General features: G+C 39.4%; 1 protein-coding gene across 2 annotated transcripts in view; it reads right to left on the reverse strand.

Moving 5' to 3' along the window:
- The window catches only part of KIF13B (kinesin family member 13B), a 200,012-nt gene that overhangs the window by 98,138 nt on the left and 85,822 nt on the right, over positions 1-16,052 (reverse strand). For both annotated transcript variants that reach the window (XM_032389219.1, XM_032389218.1), the window contains exons 11-13: positions 8,894-9,106; positions 6,807-6,917; positions 3,572-3,706 (exon numbers count right to left, since the gene is read on the reverse strand). In XM_032389219.1, the coding sequence (XP_032245110.1) occupies positions 3,572-3,706; positions 6,807-6,917; positions 8,894-9,106 (459 nt within the window). The remainder of the gene's footprint in view (positions 1-3,571; positions 3,707-6,806; positions 6,918-8,893; positions 9,107-16,052) is intronic.

Consider the following 16,052-nt stretch of genomic DNA (forward strand, 5'->3'; position numbering starts at 1 on the left):
TAAAAATATGTATCACTCTAAGTCTATAGACACACATATAGGAATAGATCCAGAGGATATGGATAAAACTATTAAATATTAACTGTGGTCCTCTCTGCATGTTGGAGCTTGAGGACGAATCCTCCTCCCCTTTTTCTAGTAAGTGTTTATAAAACTCTTCAGGAAACAAAGTGTATTACTAGCATCATGTTTTTAAAGTGGGGGAAGCAGTTCTTCCCTCTAGAAGCTTGGCCAGCACTGGAAGACTATCTCAGAATCACAGGCAGTCCTTGCTTTGCACGAGAGCACAGAACTGTAAAAATAACTTTGCAAGGAGATCTTAATAATCAATGGGGAAAACTGCAATTATTCTGTGACTTTTTAAAATGTCTGTAAAAACATTAAGAATTCTCTTATTGTCACAATGTATAAGGAAATGAAAAAACAGTAAAACTATTTAGTATACCGTAATTTAGAATATTGGGCACATTGAAATTTAAAACATTTTCTTTGCGAAAAACTTATCAAGAGTAGTTTAAACACTACTTGCCTTCTTCTTCTCAATATATATATAACTTACAATATGGAGTGAGCATATTTTCTGTGCCTTGGCAAACTGTGATACTCCTTTCTAAGCATCTACCGTTTTAACCTCTGTACTCCAGACGCTGCAAAATTTTTCCAAGAGCTCCTTCAATGGGAAGTGTTCTCTGGTGTCACTCCCTTTGGGACATCTTTATCCTTCTCGTCACACTTTCATGACTTACATCGAGAAGTTCACCCTCACTAAGTTTCTCTGGCTGCATATGTAAAATCTCACAAACAGCAGTGGCATGCATCAACATTATTTACTAAATTGTGGTAACTGGAATTTGTGCGTGTTGGAACCATGCAACACAAGGATTGCCCATGCATGCAAATTAGATGCAAAATCATCTTGGGCGTTATGTTCCATCTACGGTTTGGCTACCATACCCTGCCTCTGCCAGTTCCAGACTAAACAAATAAATGGAGGATTCTGTTCTGGAAGAGACTCATACCACTTGGAACTAGAAAAAACATTAGAGATCATTTAATCCAGTGCCCTCATTTATAGATGGGGTGCTGAAAATCACCCAGAGATGTGAAGTCATCTGCCCAGCATCTAAATCGACTTCAGAATTCGAAGACAAGAAATAAATAAATAAATAAATAAATAAATAAAATAAAATGCTCAGCCTCCAAATTCCTCCTTCCCACATCATGGTATCACTTTACTGAAGCAAAAAACTGTTCTTGGACTGAGATCATCCTTCTGAATGTGCTTGGTCATGAATATACTTTTGTCATGGGGTTAGCTTGGGCAGTGAAGAAATCAACACTGCCTCAAACTCTGCCAAAACAGGGTTGACCACACAGTCTGAAACAGAATCCCGACACCCCCACACAAGATGACCAGAAATATTTTGATTACCCTCCAAAAGTCTTTAAATAGTTTCTTTGTTTAATTTTTTAGTTAAGGAACAGATATGAATCAGGTTTTTTTCTTATTGGGCGTATGTGTTTGTGTGTTCCAATTTGAACTTCATCACATCAGAAAGAAAAAGAATTCAGAGTTCTGAGAAATAAAAAGGGCAGAATATCTGAGTCCTATTCTATACTACACCTTTCCTAAAGCATATGAATATCTGCAGCTGAAACCCTAACACAAAATGCTGCCACCATCAGTAAGAAACACAGTACAGGATGTGATCTGTACACTTTTTTTTTCTAATAGACAAGGATAATACACAGAAGGTACCACACAGAGCATCAAATAAGAAATGTGGAATATTTTATATTTATATAGTGCTTCTGTTTACAAAGTGCTTGTAAATCTCATGTAATCCTCACAGGAACCCTGTGAGGTAGCCAGACAAAGCATCCATTTATACAGGAGGAATCTGTAGACTGGAGGGGAAATGGACTTGAGATCACACATCCAGACAAAAATGCGGGTCATCTCCCTGCTACTCTCATGTTGCTCCCACTTGAGTACAACATCTGGGAGCACACACAGGCTGCATGTATCAAAAACACGATTTACTTCATAGCATAATAAAACATGGTATCAGATACTCATTAATAAAGGGGCTTTATCAAAATAACACAAACCAATTATGCCAGGATATCTCTGATAAAAACTGGGAAACTAGCCAATGCGGCATGAATTCTTTAGTCTCTTTAGAAATGATGCCACATGGCTTGAATTTTAAAGCAGTTTCCAACTTTACCGGCTCATTATCTTTAACTTCCTAGTCACCTTAGTTAAATCTACATATATAGTGCCTATATTGTAAGGGAGGGAAAAATTTCCTCCTAATATTTACTGACCACATGTCAGAATACTATAGTCCATTACCTAATTCACTTATGCTCTGGGCATGACAAAGCGATTATGAGCTCCTCATAATTTATGTAGTGGCTCAGGATTCCTGCTCATTCTAAAGTTGTCTCTTGTCTCCCTGATATGTCCCACAATTTACAGATTTCAACACACATCACTATTTGGGTTTTTTTCTATTCCGTTCTCTGACCCTCTCAGTCTCTAAGTGACCTCTTCTTTTTTTTTATAAGTTGATGATCCAAATTTTTAAATTTTCCTAAATTACTGGAAACACAAAACTCATAGTAAGTAGCCTCACATCATAACTTTCTTTAAACATTTCCTCTTGTAATCTAACCACTCACAAAAAGGTGTGCTTCGTATAAACCACGAAAGCTTTAGTCTACTAATAAATCATTTAGTTTTAAAAGTCTTCCTTTAAGGGCGCCTGGGTGGCTCAGTTGGTTAAGCGACTGCCTTCGGCTCAGGTCATGATCCTGGAGTCCCTGGATCGAGTCCCGCATCGGGCTCCCTGCTCGGCAGGGAGTCTGCTTCTCCCTCTGACCCTCCCCCCTCTCATGTGCTATCTCTCTCTCATTCTCTCTGTCTCAAATAAATAAATAAAATCTTTAAAAAAAAAAAAAATGTTTAAAAAAAAAAAATGTTTAAAAAAAAAAAAAAGTCTTCCTTTAAGCTTTAAAGTTATCTACTTAACTCCCTGGTATAAATCACAGTCAATAATAGTAGCTAAAGTTACTTAGTTTCTTGGAAATAACATCAGAATATTATGTTTTATATTCCTAGGTTGAATTACATTACTCAAAGACTAAAAAGGGAAACTAATCCCAGGGGTGCCTGGGTGGCTCAGTTGGTTGAGTGTCCGACTCTTGGTTTCGACTCAGGTCGTGATCTCAGGGTCGTGGGATTGAGCCCCATGTCAGGCTCTGTGCTCAGCAGGTAGTCTGCTGGAGATTCTCTCTCTCCCTCTCTCTCTCTGCCCCTTCCCCACCCCAACTCTCTCTATCTCTATCTCTCTAAAATAATAGATAAATAAATCTTAAGAATAAATAAAAAGGGAAACTAATCCCAGAAACTCAAGATTTTCTACATTTCAGCTTATTCAAATAAAAACAATTTGCTAATTCTCATTATTTTGGAATAAGCATGGCTCTCTAAGTTTAAAAAAAAAATACCAGGAAATACTGTTCCTATTGCAGCAGGAAATAGTAGCAAAGCCTGTTACCTCACCTTTAAATAGTAAACCAGAAGTTCATTCAGAGCAGGATCAGCATTCAGATTAACAAGGAAGCATTTATCATCCCCAACTTTAATCCCAGAAGACTGAAGAGATATTCCAAGACTCTCAAGCTGTTTCTGTCGCTCCTGTAAATGTATTAGAGAACTATTAATTCCGTAACTATTCCGTAACTACTATTAATGCGTAACAGCAAGATATAAAAGGTCGTACACTGGAATAATTATTAAATAACTTTACAGTTCAAATATGTTATCTTAGGACATGGTATTAGAGATTATTGCCTTTTTTCTCTTTCCAAACTATATAATGTTATTTTATCTTGTTAATTAAAACTTTATTTTGAGGGTGCCTGGGCGGCTCAGTCATTAGGCATCTGCCTTCGGCTCAGGTCATGATTCCAGGGTCCTAGGATCGAGCCTCGCATCTGGCTCCTTGCTCAGCGGGGAATCTGCTTTTCCCTCTCCCTCTCCCTGCTTGTGCTCTCACTCTCACTGTCTCTCTCTGTCAAATAAATAAAATCTTTAAAAAAAAATTTTTTTTATTTTGAGAAATAAAGGCATTACCAATAGCAACCAAGTATTCTACCGAGTTCTCAATTATCATTCTTGAAAATACCTGTCATCTTGAATTTGTCTTTCTCATTTAATTCTGTGCATATGAGCAAAGCTGTTTTACCAACTGTGATCTTTACAAAAGGCCAAATTTTCAATGCGCTCTCTTGCTTGATAGCCTCAGTGACTCCCCAGCCAGGATAAAGGCCAGACTCCCTCAACAAAGTCCACAGGTCCTTTGATCTGGCCCGTTTCCTCTCCGTCTTCATGTTTTATCATTCCTACTCTCAAAGCCTATGCTATAGTTATATGGAACTCTTCCAGGTCCCTGAAAGTGTCAAGAATGCGCTCCTGAGCTTAAGAGATTTTACACCTGTTTCTTCTATCTGAAGCATACTTGTTCTCATACTTGGTAACTCATACTTGTTTACTTGACCGTTTCTCTATGAGGGCACGGATCCTATATACCCACTGTGAATTCCTAGCACCTAGCACAGTGCACAACACAGAGTGAGCACTCAAAACGTCAGTCTTGTGAATGTGTCAAAATAAAACTTGCATATGCATTCAAGTACTATTTTCATAAGCATATGAACCTTTCTTTTTTGTGCCTACCTGCCTCTGAATCCACACGATATACAAAAGTATGCATATAGGGGAATACACATGACTCCTGTAACCAATGCTCTAGGATTAAGGAATATGAATTGGGGCAGAGCAGGGTGTCTTTGCCTATATATAAATAGCAAGTGGTAATGAGTCACAGCCACCAAAAGCCTTTGATTCTGAAGAAAGACAAGACAAGCTAAGTCATTTAACTAGGGCCACAACGTAAGTTTGCAGTATAATTAAATTACAGCTTAAGGATTTTGCTATTTTTAGGGAGACCATCCCAAAGTTATCTGACCGTGGACCATTTTTCTTCCCAGAAGACTTATTAACAATTGGTGGCTATATTGCCAGAAATACATTTTGGGAAATGCTAGTCTCTTTTGAAAAAAGGTCAATGACCAACAGACTACGTCTTTTTCCCTGAGAGAGGAGAAGCAAGCTCAGCAGCACGGAAGCCTGGGGGCTTGCAAAGATAAGGTGTTAAATGAGGTGCTGGATAAAATCAGGCACAGTCCTCAAAAGGGATACCTGACAGAGGAAGAGAACAGTTAGATTCACCAGCATTAGCACTGCAATATCACTTAGACCTACACTGCCTTGTATCAGCTAAGCAACTCAAATACAATAGCACTTCAAAGTCAATGTTTACTTTTGGAGTAGCTCAAAAAGGCTCAGACAAATTAGTTCTAAACTGAATAATTATTAGAATGACTTATAATTTATGAAAAACAAAAAGTGAAATATGTAATGAGAAATAAAGTTCATACACTGGAATGTTCTCTTCCCTGTAATTTGAAGGAGTTGCATTAAAATAACCCAGTGTAGGGATACAGATAAAACAAGATTGGTTATATGTTGATCTTCAATGAAACTGGGAGATGCCACATGTGGGTTCATTATACTCTTCTCTCTTGTTTTTATCTATTTTGAAAATGATTATAATAAAAAATATTTAAAAATTAGTCTGCACTAATATCATAGCCACTTTATGCTACATAATAGTTGTACCATCCTACAACATCTGGTGTATAAATTGATTCTGGACAGCACATTTAAAGATGGAACCTGCTGGGTGACAAAAGTAGCAAGTTCTATGTATTTACTAATATGAGGAACAGTTGAAAACACCAGAGATTTTCAACTTTAGAAAAGGAGGGGAAGAAGGCAGAGGTTACCTTAAATATCTGGGTAATGACTGTCCCTGTCTTACAGGGCTCTTGGGGGGATTAAATAAAATACTGTATTTAAAAGCACTTAGCACAGGGCCCAACAGGATGTATGCAATAAATATTTGCTATTATTATTACTCTCAATTACTGTATATATGTGGGACACCCATTCTCTTAGCTTTGGAAGAACAAACTAAGGACCATGAGCAGAAATGAAAGAATAAAAGATTTCGATTAAATAGCTACTATTAGAGTCATCACAGCTGTCCAATCATGAAAAGACTGTTCAACAGGGTATTGGCCTCCACATTACCACATATATTTCTAAAACGGAGGCTGAATAACCACCTAAAAGGAATGCCACGGAGTAATTCTTTTATTAAGTAGACAACTGGACATTAAGGATTCTTTCTAAGTGCTAATGTTCCCTCCCTAAAATTTCACAACTCTATCTGTATTAAGTATTCTAAACCTAAGAGATAGTCAGCTCAGATTTAGGTATTTCATATTACTTTTACTGAGTATATACTAATACTATTATAGCTGAGTATCGACCACTAATAATTTCTTAGTTTGGGTAAGTTCGTAGTTTGGGTAAGCAAAGCACTTAATAGAATTGGGGGTTCATAGTCAGAGGCTACAAAGTAGCTACTTCATTTAAAAAATGCTTATGACCCTAAAAACATTTCCTACATAATGAACTATTAATTGTAATTATGTCTTATCCTTCAAATTAACTTTGTAAAATAGAGACTCTTGGATCTAGGTTCTTATTACTGGTGCTAGATTTGCCATCTTCAAAGCTAAAAATCAAAAAAGGAACCAGAAAGGCCATGAGTTGCATTGCACAAACTGCCACGAGCTTTCTCTTGCTTTAATCAGGAAGCACAAACCTGTGCAATCTCCTCGGTTTTCCTTAGTTTCTCCTCCCAGGTCACAGTCATTTCCTGGATTAGCTTCTCTGATTCTTCTAGCCGATCTTTCAGTTCTGGAGATTTCATTGCCTACAAGAAAATGTTTATTTCATGAAATGTCTGTACCATGCCCTGAAGAAAGCACTAACTAAATCCAGAAGGATAAAAGTAACAATCTGCCTCCTCTCAGCTCTACAATTCACTGAGGTCTCTGATCTACCTAAACCAGAACGATGAATGCCACTGACACAGAGCATCCAGACTGTAGGCATCCCACAAAGGTCATTCAGTTACCAAAGGAGGGCTTGAAAGGAAGACTTAACTGTTCTCTTCCAACCTACTGTCACTGTGAAGATCTAATTACATTTTTTTTTTTAAGATTTATTTATTTATTTATTTGACAGAGAGAAGAGACAGCGAGAGAGGGAACACAAGCAGGAGGAGTGGGAGAGGGAGAAGCAGGCTTCCCGCCGAGCAGGGAACCTGATACAGGGCTCGATCCCAGGACCCTGGGATCATGACCCGAGCCGAAGGCAGATGCTTAATGACTGAGCCACCCAAGGGCCCCAAGATCTAATTACATTTAGAGGGACAGAAAGTTCAAGCTCTCAAGGGCTTATTTTTAAATCCCAATAGGTCATATATCTAGACTAATACACAGGAGTCATTCTAGTCTCTACTGATGACTTCAGGTATTGATTCAAGTATATACTGACAAAATGTGTACATGCTGTAAAGTGAATGGTGTTACTAATACCAGGAAGACAGGAACAAAATTTTAAAGAATCTTGATGAACTGTAAAATTATCCCTGTAAAAAAAGGATAAATTTCAACGGGCAAAAATATAACCAAGATAATTGTTTGACCATGTATTTTACCAACTTACTACCAGAAAACAGATTATAAGAAAGAAAAGGGCTATGGTCCCAACCCCAGGAAAGAGTCCCACAGTGCTGGGAAATCATGGGAACAGAATGCTAATTAAACTAGAAATCCTGAATCTGGTATTTTATTTCACCTTTGAAAAGAGGATGAGCATTTGGTTGTAGGTTAGAACTGTATAGGTTTCAAATTCAGTAATGGAACATAAACACCATACATTACAGAATGTACAAAGGGTAGTGGAAACAGAGCACCTCGAAATAGTTGGGTGTTTTTTTTTTAAAGATTTATTTATTTGAGAGAGAGAGAGAGAGCATGAGCGGGAGGGGCAGAGGGAGAGGGAGAGAGAATGTTAAGCAGACTCCCCACTGAATGCAAAGCCCAACATGGAGCTCGATCCCACGACCCTCAGCCGAAACCAAGAGTCAGACGCTTAACCAACTGCGCCACCCAGGCACCCCTAAATAGATGCTATAAAATATTTTTTTCTATAAACATAATTAAGCCACAACATGGAAAAACTAGATTAAGATGTGGAAGAACTCCTTAAGATTTCCATTCTGCAGGGCGCCTGGGTGGCTCAGTCGTTAAGCGTCTGCCTTCAGCTCAGGTCATGATCCCAGGGTCCTGGGATCGAGCCCCGCATCGGGCTCCCTGCTCGGCGGGAAGCCTGCTTCTCCCTCTCCCACTCCCCCTGCTTGTGTTCCCTCTCTCGCTCTCTCTCTCTGTCAAAATAAATAAATTTAAAAAATATATTAAAAAAAAAGATTTCCATTCTGCCTTCAACCAGTGAACAAATGATACAACAAAATCTGCTTGAATCCTCTCCCCATCAGTCTATGTCCACTCTCCACCATTTTCTGCACTAAAATTGCATACATTTTGTTGCAAGCATCTCTCTCCCTCTCTCCTTTATTCTTAGTTATACCTATACTGTGGAAAGAAACATTTTCTCAATTCCCTTTATTCTCTCCTCCTGTTCAATCCTTTCACATCTGTAAAAACGCTAAATTGCAACTATGACCATCTATCTGTCTTTATTTATCACTCATCTCAAATTTCTCTTCCTATAGGAAACTCAAAAATTCTAGGTGGAGTACTTATCACTTATAGCTAAGGGGAAGAAAATTCAAATTCTAGCTTCTCCTAGACCCATAAAGTGTGGCTTGGCTGTGCCTTATACCTCCGCTTTGGTTAGCTGCTCTCGGAGCTTTTCTACTTCCTCCCGGAGATCCCGGATAATTCGTGCATTAGGATCCTCATTCACCACAGCATGGTTCACGATGTTCTTGGCACGATCTGCATACCGCAGAGTTGAAAGGGTTTCATCATAGTTATCGGCTGCTGGACTGACGGTGGCCACCATGGCTGTCTTGCTGTTACCCCCAAGACTGTCCTAGATGAAGAAAGAAATTGAGTAGGATTTTTAAGCTGGAAGAAAACATCATATGAGGAAGTTGAAGTCAGATAGGGTGAGAGAACGTTCCAAGGTCAAACACATATTTAAGGACAAAGCTAGGACTAAAATACAGATATACTGACTTCAGGTCCCATGTTCTTTCTTCTCTGCCAAGCTACTTTTCTGCAGAAAGGAGATTTAGTTTTTAAGAAAAGACAGGGAAATACAAGGAAGCCTACATTTATTTCAGTTTAATAACAATTGGTTCTAAGCAGGCTACTCAAAAAACAATGATTTCTTAAATGCCTAAAAATCTTCCTTAGAGAAACTGAACAATCATGATATTATTTGTTATCTGATCAAAAAGTGATTACCAACAATCTACTCCATAATGCTATGTCCCTGGAATCTCTGTGAAGCCTAAATAATGGCTCAGAAAGTGTTGCTGTTACAAGCTATCAGGCACCTTGCGAATTTTTTCAAACATAAGGTATAATTATAGTCTTATAAAACAAAAGATATGTTGAAGGTGCCTGATTTTATTCCCTCTGATAGCACTCCAAAAACTATGAAAACAGGCTTATCTTCTACACAACAACTTCTACAGTTCAGACAAGGGTGCTAAAGAAAAGACACTCATCTTCATTACGCTAAAACTGATCGGTCTGGTGAAATGGGCTTTAGAATGGGCTCCAACAAATTCAAAAAACTACTTCCACTTGAGAACATTAAAAAATAACTACAGGAGAACACAGGCAGCAACTTCTTCAACCTCAGCTGCAGCAACTTCTTTTTTTTTTTTTTAAGAATTTTATTTATTTATTTGACAGAGAGAGACAAAGCAAGAGAAGGAACACAAGCAGGGGGAGTGGGAGAGGGAGAAGCAGGCTTCCCGCTGAGCAGGGAGCCCGATGTGGGGCTTGATCCCAGGATCCTGGGACCATGACCTGAGCCAAAGGCAGACGCCCAGCGAGTGAGCCACCCAGGCGCCCCTGCAGCAACCTCTTCCTAGAAACATCGCCAAAGGCAAGGGAAGCAAGGGCAAAAATGAACTATTGGGACTTCATCAAGATAAAAAGCTTTTGCAAAGCAAAGGAAACAGTCAACAAAACCAAAAGACAACCGACAGAATGGGAGAAGATTTTGCAAATGACATATCAGATAAAGGGCTAGTATCCAAAATCTATAAAGAACTTATCAAACTCAACACCCAAAGAACAAAAGATCCAAACAAGAAATGGACAGAAGACATGAACAGACATTTTTCCAAAGAAGACATCCAAATGGCCAACAGACACACGAAAAAGTGCTCAATATTGCTCGGCATCAGAGAAATCCAAATCAAAACCTCAATGAGATACCACCTCACACCAGTCAGAATGGCTAAAATTAACAAGTCAGGAAACGACTGATGTTGGTGGGGTTGTGGAGAAAGGGGAACCCTCCTACACTGTTGGTGGGAATGCAAGCTGGTGCAGCCACGCTGGAAAACAGTATGGAGGTTCCTCAAAAAGTTGAAAATAGGAAAAAAAAAAAAAAGTTGAAAATAGGGGCACCTGGGTGGCTCAGTTGGTTAAGCGACTGCCTTTGGCTCAGGTCATGATCCCAGGGTCCTGGGATCGAGCCCCGCATCGGGCTCCCTGCTCGGCGGGAAGCCTGCTTCTCCCTCTCCCACTACCCCTGCTTGTGTTACCTCTCTCTCTGTCTCTCTCTCTGTCAATTAAATAAATTAAAAAAAAAAAAGTTGAAAATAGAGCTACCCTATGACCCAGCAATTGCACTACTGGGTTATTTACCCCAAAGATACAGATGTAGGGATCCGAAGGGGTACATGCATCCCAATGTTTATAGAAGCAATGTCCACAATAGCCAAATTATGGAAAGAGCCAAGATGTCCATCGACAGATGAATGGATAAAGAAGATGTGGTATATATATACAATGGAATATTATGCAGCCATCAAAAAGAATGAACTCTTGCCATTTGCAACGACGTGGATGGAACTGGAGGGTATTATGCTGAGCGAAATAAGTCAATCACAGAAAGACATGTATCATATGATCTCACTGATATGAGGAATTCTTAATCTCAGGAAACAAACTGAGAGTTGCTGGAGTGGTGGGGGTGGGAGGGATGGAGTGGCTGGGTGAGAGACATTGGGGAGGGTATGTGCTATGGTGAGAGCTGTGAATTGTGTAAGACTGTTGAATCACAGACCTGTACCTCTGAAACAAATAATACATTATATGTTAAAAAAAAAGAAGAAGATAGTAGGAAGGGAAAAATGAAGGGGGGGAAATTGGAGGGGGAGACGAACCATGAGAGACTATGGACTCTGAGAAACAAACTGAGGGTTCTAGAGAGGAGGGGGGTTGGGGATGGGTTAGCCTGGTGATGGGTATTAAAGAGGGCATGTACTGAATGGAGCACTGGGTGTTATACGCAAACAATGAATCATGGAACACTACATCAAAAACTAATGATGTAATGTATGGTGATTAACATAACATAATAAAATTTTTAAAAAGCAATAAAAAAAAATAACTGGATATAACTCATTATTACAAAACTAGAAATCAAGTCCACCCCGACTCCACTTCACCATCCAAAGGCTGAATGTAATCCACCTGCGGCAGGTAGCCTCTCAGACAGCCCCCAATGATCCCTACATCCTGGTATTCATACCTCAGTACCCAGCCCCTTCCCTTGAGTTAAGCAGGACATTTGATTTACGTCTAAGGAACAGAATAGAGCAGAAGGAATAGAATAGAGCAGATGGCATGTCACTTCTGAGATGAGATTATGAAAAGACCATGGCTTCTGTTATATGTGTTTTCTCTCACTCTTGGGAAACCACTGTCATGAGGTGAGGTGGCCCTATGAAGAGACCTCAAGAGTGAATTTGGAAACAGGTCTTCTGAAGCCTTCTAACAACCACTTAGTTGAGCAGATCGAACCCCAGTCAAACCTTGCACTGACCACCCCGGATAACACTTTATTGCAGTCACGTGAGAGACCCCAGCCAGACCACTTGGTTAGACCACACCCAGAATCCTGACCCATGGAAACTATGAGATAATAAATGATTGCTATTTCTAGCTGTTAAGTTTTAGGGGTAACCTGTTACATAGCAATAGATAACTAATAATACACTAACATACCATCTCAAGATGAGAAGAATTACCCAAAAAAAGGGACTCAATTCTTTTTTTTTTTTTTTTTTTAAAGATTATTTATTCATTTGAGAGAGATAGAGAGAGAGAAAGCATGAGCAGGGAGAGAGGCAGAGGGAGAGGGAGAAGCAGGCTCCCCGCCGAGCCAGGAGCCTGATGTGGGGCTCGATCCCAGGACCCCGGGATCATGACCCGAGCCGAAGGCAGACGCTCAACCATCTGAGCCACCCAGGCGCCCCGAGACTCAATTCTTTCAGCAATAGAATATCACTGAATTATAGATTCTCAAGATAGAGAGAAGACTAAAACAGGCCAATATGGGGGATCACAGGTCATAAGAAAGCCAACTCTACTTTGGGCAGCTTTGGACAGATATAAAATTCTTACTTTTGAAGATATAAAGTTTTTCCAATATCAACATATCTAAAATTTGTCTGCGCAATCTGTGATTTATACTATCTTTGGGCAGACTTGACTTAGTCCTCTCAGCCTTTTGTGAATTGGATTATTTTACTGATTAAAAAAAAAACCCAGAGGTTTGTTTAACAAAGAAGGTCAAATACTCTGCCTAAAGATCCGGAACTAGTAAACTGAACAATATTCTAATCCAGTGGTGTTCCACCTTCAAGTCCAATATGACTTTTACTCCCTCACAGCTACCCACAATTACACAGTAACAAAGTCACACTTGGCAATATAGAGAGAGCTCAGACCTGAGGAACAAGTAAGGTGGCCAGACAGCTTTCCAAGTTATTCTGTCCTACCACCAGAGACAAAATAATTCCCTAGGTCATGCTAACAGTTCAATACAACCCCAGACAACGTGTGTGTGTGTGATTGACAATGTGACAATCCACTACTGAAAATTCGGTTTTCCACAGAAAACACATCTTAATTCTACCTCTGAAGGAAATACACTCTAACACATGAAAAGGAAGGAAACATAAGTAATCTGGGCTCTAGAAGGCAGAAGTGACTTCTGCCAAGTCTGTATGATTGCTTGCTTTCCTCTTCGCCTCTAGATACTGATCTCACACCGTTGGTGCCCAGCTTTGGCAACTTACACAAGAATGTCAAGACGCACATTAATGACATTCCAATGTTATATATAAAGATCACAGGAATGACATCTCAGATTACAGTTCAGTCACTAGCAGCACCATGGGGAGTGCTGCCCTTCAAGAACTACTGCATTCTGTTAGCCCACATGAACAGCAAATGCTACTGGGTAAAAAGGGGTTTGTGACAATAATGACCAACGTGAAAAGGCATAGATATTGTGCTTCAACTTGTGCTGAGAAAAGGAAACCTGGCAAACGACAAATACTTGATATTTTATTTTTTATTTTTTTTAAAGATTTTATTTATTTATTTGACAGAGAGATAGAGAGAGAGAGAACAAGTAGGCAGAGAGGCAGGGAGAGGGAGAAGCAGGCTTCCTGCGGAGCAGGGAGCCCGATGCGGGGCTCGATCCCAGGACCCCAGGATCATGACCTGAGCCAAAGGCAGCCGCTTAACCAACTGAGCCACCCAGGCGCCCCAATACTTGATATTTTAAAAGCCCTTGTGCAAGAGTAACAATATGCTTATATTCAAAAATGGCCCCGTGCCATTAGCAAGAAGGAAATAGCAACAAAAGAACTGGCACTCATTCAAGGAGAAAGTATAAAGCTTCTTGTTACTCTTTAATTGTTTAATTAGGCAAATCAGATGAGCTTTGTTTCAAATGTAGCAACTGAAAATTAAATGGACATAGGAAAGAAACTGAATTTTGGAAGGCAGGATCTTTTTAAAGCTGAAAGAACTCTTTGAAGTAATCTAATGAAATTACTTCATTTTACAGATGGGAAATTGAGACCCAGGAAGACGGACAGACTTAACCAAAGGTCATAACGCTATTCAGAGCAGAGCTGAAAGTACTCACTCACTCAGCTCTTCACAGAGTTTACCATCAAGAGGGTGACACTGGTAAGCAAACACTATATGGTAAGAACTAGAGTAGGGATAAACACAGCATGGTCATAGAAAACAGAATGAGCAGAAAGCCCAGTCTTGAAAGGTTAGGGATGACTTTCAGAGAAAGTGATATCTGAGACCTAAAGATGAATAAGCATCATCCAGATAAAGGCTAGTGCGGAGGGATGTAGGAGGAGAGACTGAAGAGAGGAGGAAGAACGTTCCAAGCAGAGTAAGAGTAAAGTCCTAGAAGTAAGAGTACTTATCACTTAGCTACAACTGATCACAGCAAGAGCAGGATGAACAGTAAGAAATAGGGAGGGGTCAGAATACTGAAGGCCTAGTAAATCACAAGTCATTAAAGAATTTGGACTTTATCATAATGGCCTGTAAGAGAGTTACTGAAGAGACTGAAGTTTAAGAAGAGTATTAATTTTTAAGATATTACAACTTACTATAAAGGGTGGAATGGAAAGCTCGAAGGAAATGTTTCAATCGTCCAGGCAAGAGATGAAAGTTGCTTCCATTAGGTAAGTGGCAGTAATAATGGAAAAAGGTGGATTAAGTCAAAAGATACTCATTATTTGAGCATTTATTACCAGAAATTATTTGATGTTAAGAGGTTCACATTTAGAAGATTACACAGAGAAGCAAAAAACCTCTTAATAAGAAACAGTTCTCGGGCGCCTGGGTGGCTCAGTTGGTTAAGCAACTGCCTTCGGCTCAGGTCATGATCCTGGAGTCCCGGGATCGAGTCCCGCATCGGGCTCCCTGCTCAGCGAGGAGCCTGCTTCTCCCTCTGACCCTCCCCCCTCTCATGTACTCTCTCTCATTCTCGCTCTCTCAAATAAATAAATAAATCTTTAAAAAAAAAAAAAAAAAATAAGAAACAGTTCTCCACTGACCACTTACCAAATGAGTAACCACTCCACCCACCTAGAGAAGCGCTAGAGAAGAGCGAGAAGAGCACTCACATCTATCCCCCAACAAATCACCAAGGGCAGTCATTTTCTCTGACTCCCAGATGCTGTAAATATCAAGAGCATAACACAATTATAATGCAAATACAATGCAAAAACACTTTTAAAAGAAACTGCAAACCTTATGAACAATTTTATGAGTTCAATGATAGTTATGTTGGACGATGCTAGAATCATATGAAATCGAACAAGGATCGGGGAGACTTAGACTAATTTAGAATTAAAGAAGGAGAGAGCGAAAGGAACATAAAAGCCACTTCTAAGGAGAATGATTTGTGTATCAACTGATTCCGAGAGGTCTTTGGGAAAAATGTTTAAACATCAGAATAAGTTTGTAAAAATGCCCCGCTTGTGGAAGGTCATATGTTTTTTAAGTAAAAAGTATGACAAAAATCAAGAAAACTTCATTTTTTTTAGCCTAAGAATTAATACACAGAGGTTACAATTACAACCTAATTTTACTAAAGAGAAGATAAACTGACTTTTTAAAATGTTCAGTTTTGTTCCTCAGTTCAAGTATTTTCACAAGTTTCTCTTAACATTTGGTAAAAGTGAAGTGCTTCTCCTTCTAATGAAAAGTGACCTTTGGCAAGATGTACAATATATAGCCTAGGCAAGAGAAGATGGGCAGCGAGGTCAACCCTGATTCCAATCTTGTTTCTGCGACCACTGTCACATCTGTAAAATGGGGACACTACCATTTGCCTTCAGAGAAGTAAATGAGATCATGTACATGAAGCGCTTTGCATGGTACTTGATTCTCCTGGCCTCCAGCCTATGGAATGGATACTCAATAATTACCTGGGCCATTTTAAGTCTGTGAATTAACTTCAT

Source organism: Phoca vitulina, unplaced genomic scaffold (assembly GCF_004348235.1).
Source record: "Phoca vitulina isolate PV1807 unplaced genomic scaffold, GSC_HSeal_1.0 scaffold53, whole genome shotgun sequence".
In the NCBI taxonomy this organism is placed as follows: domain Eukaryota; kingdom Metazoa; phylum Chordata; class Mammalia; order Carnivora; family Phocidae; genus Phoca; species Phoca vitulina.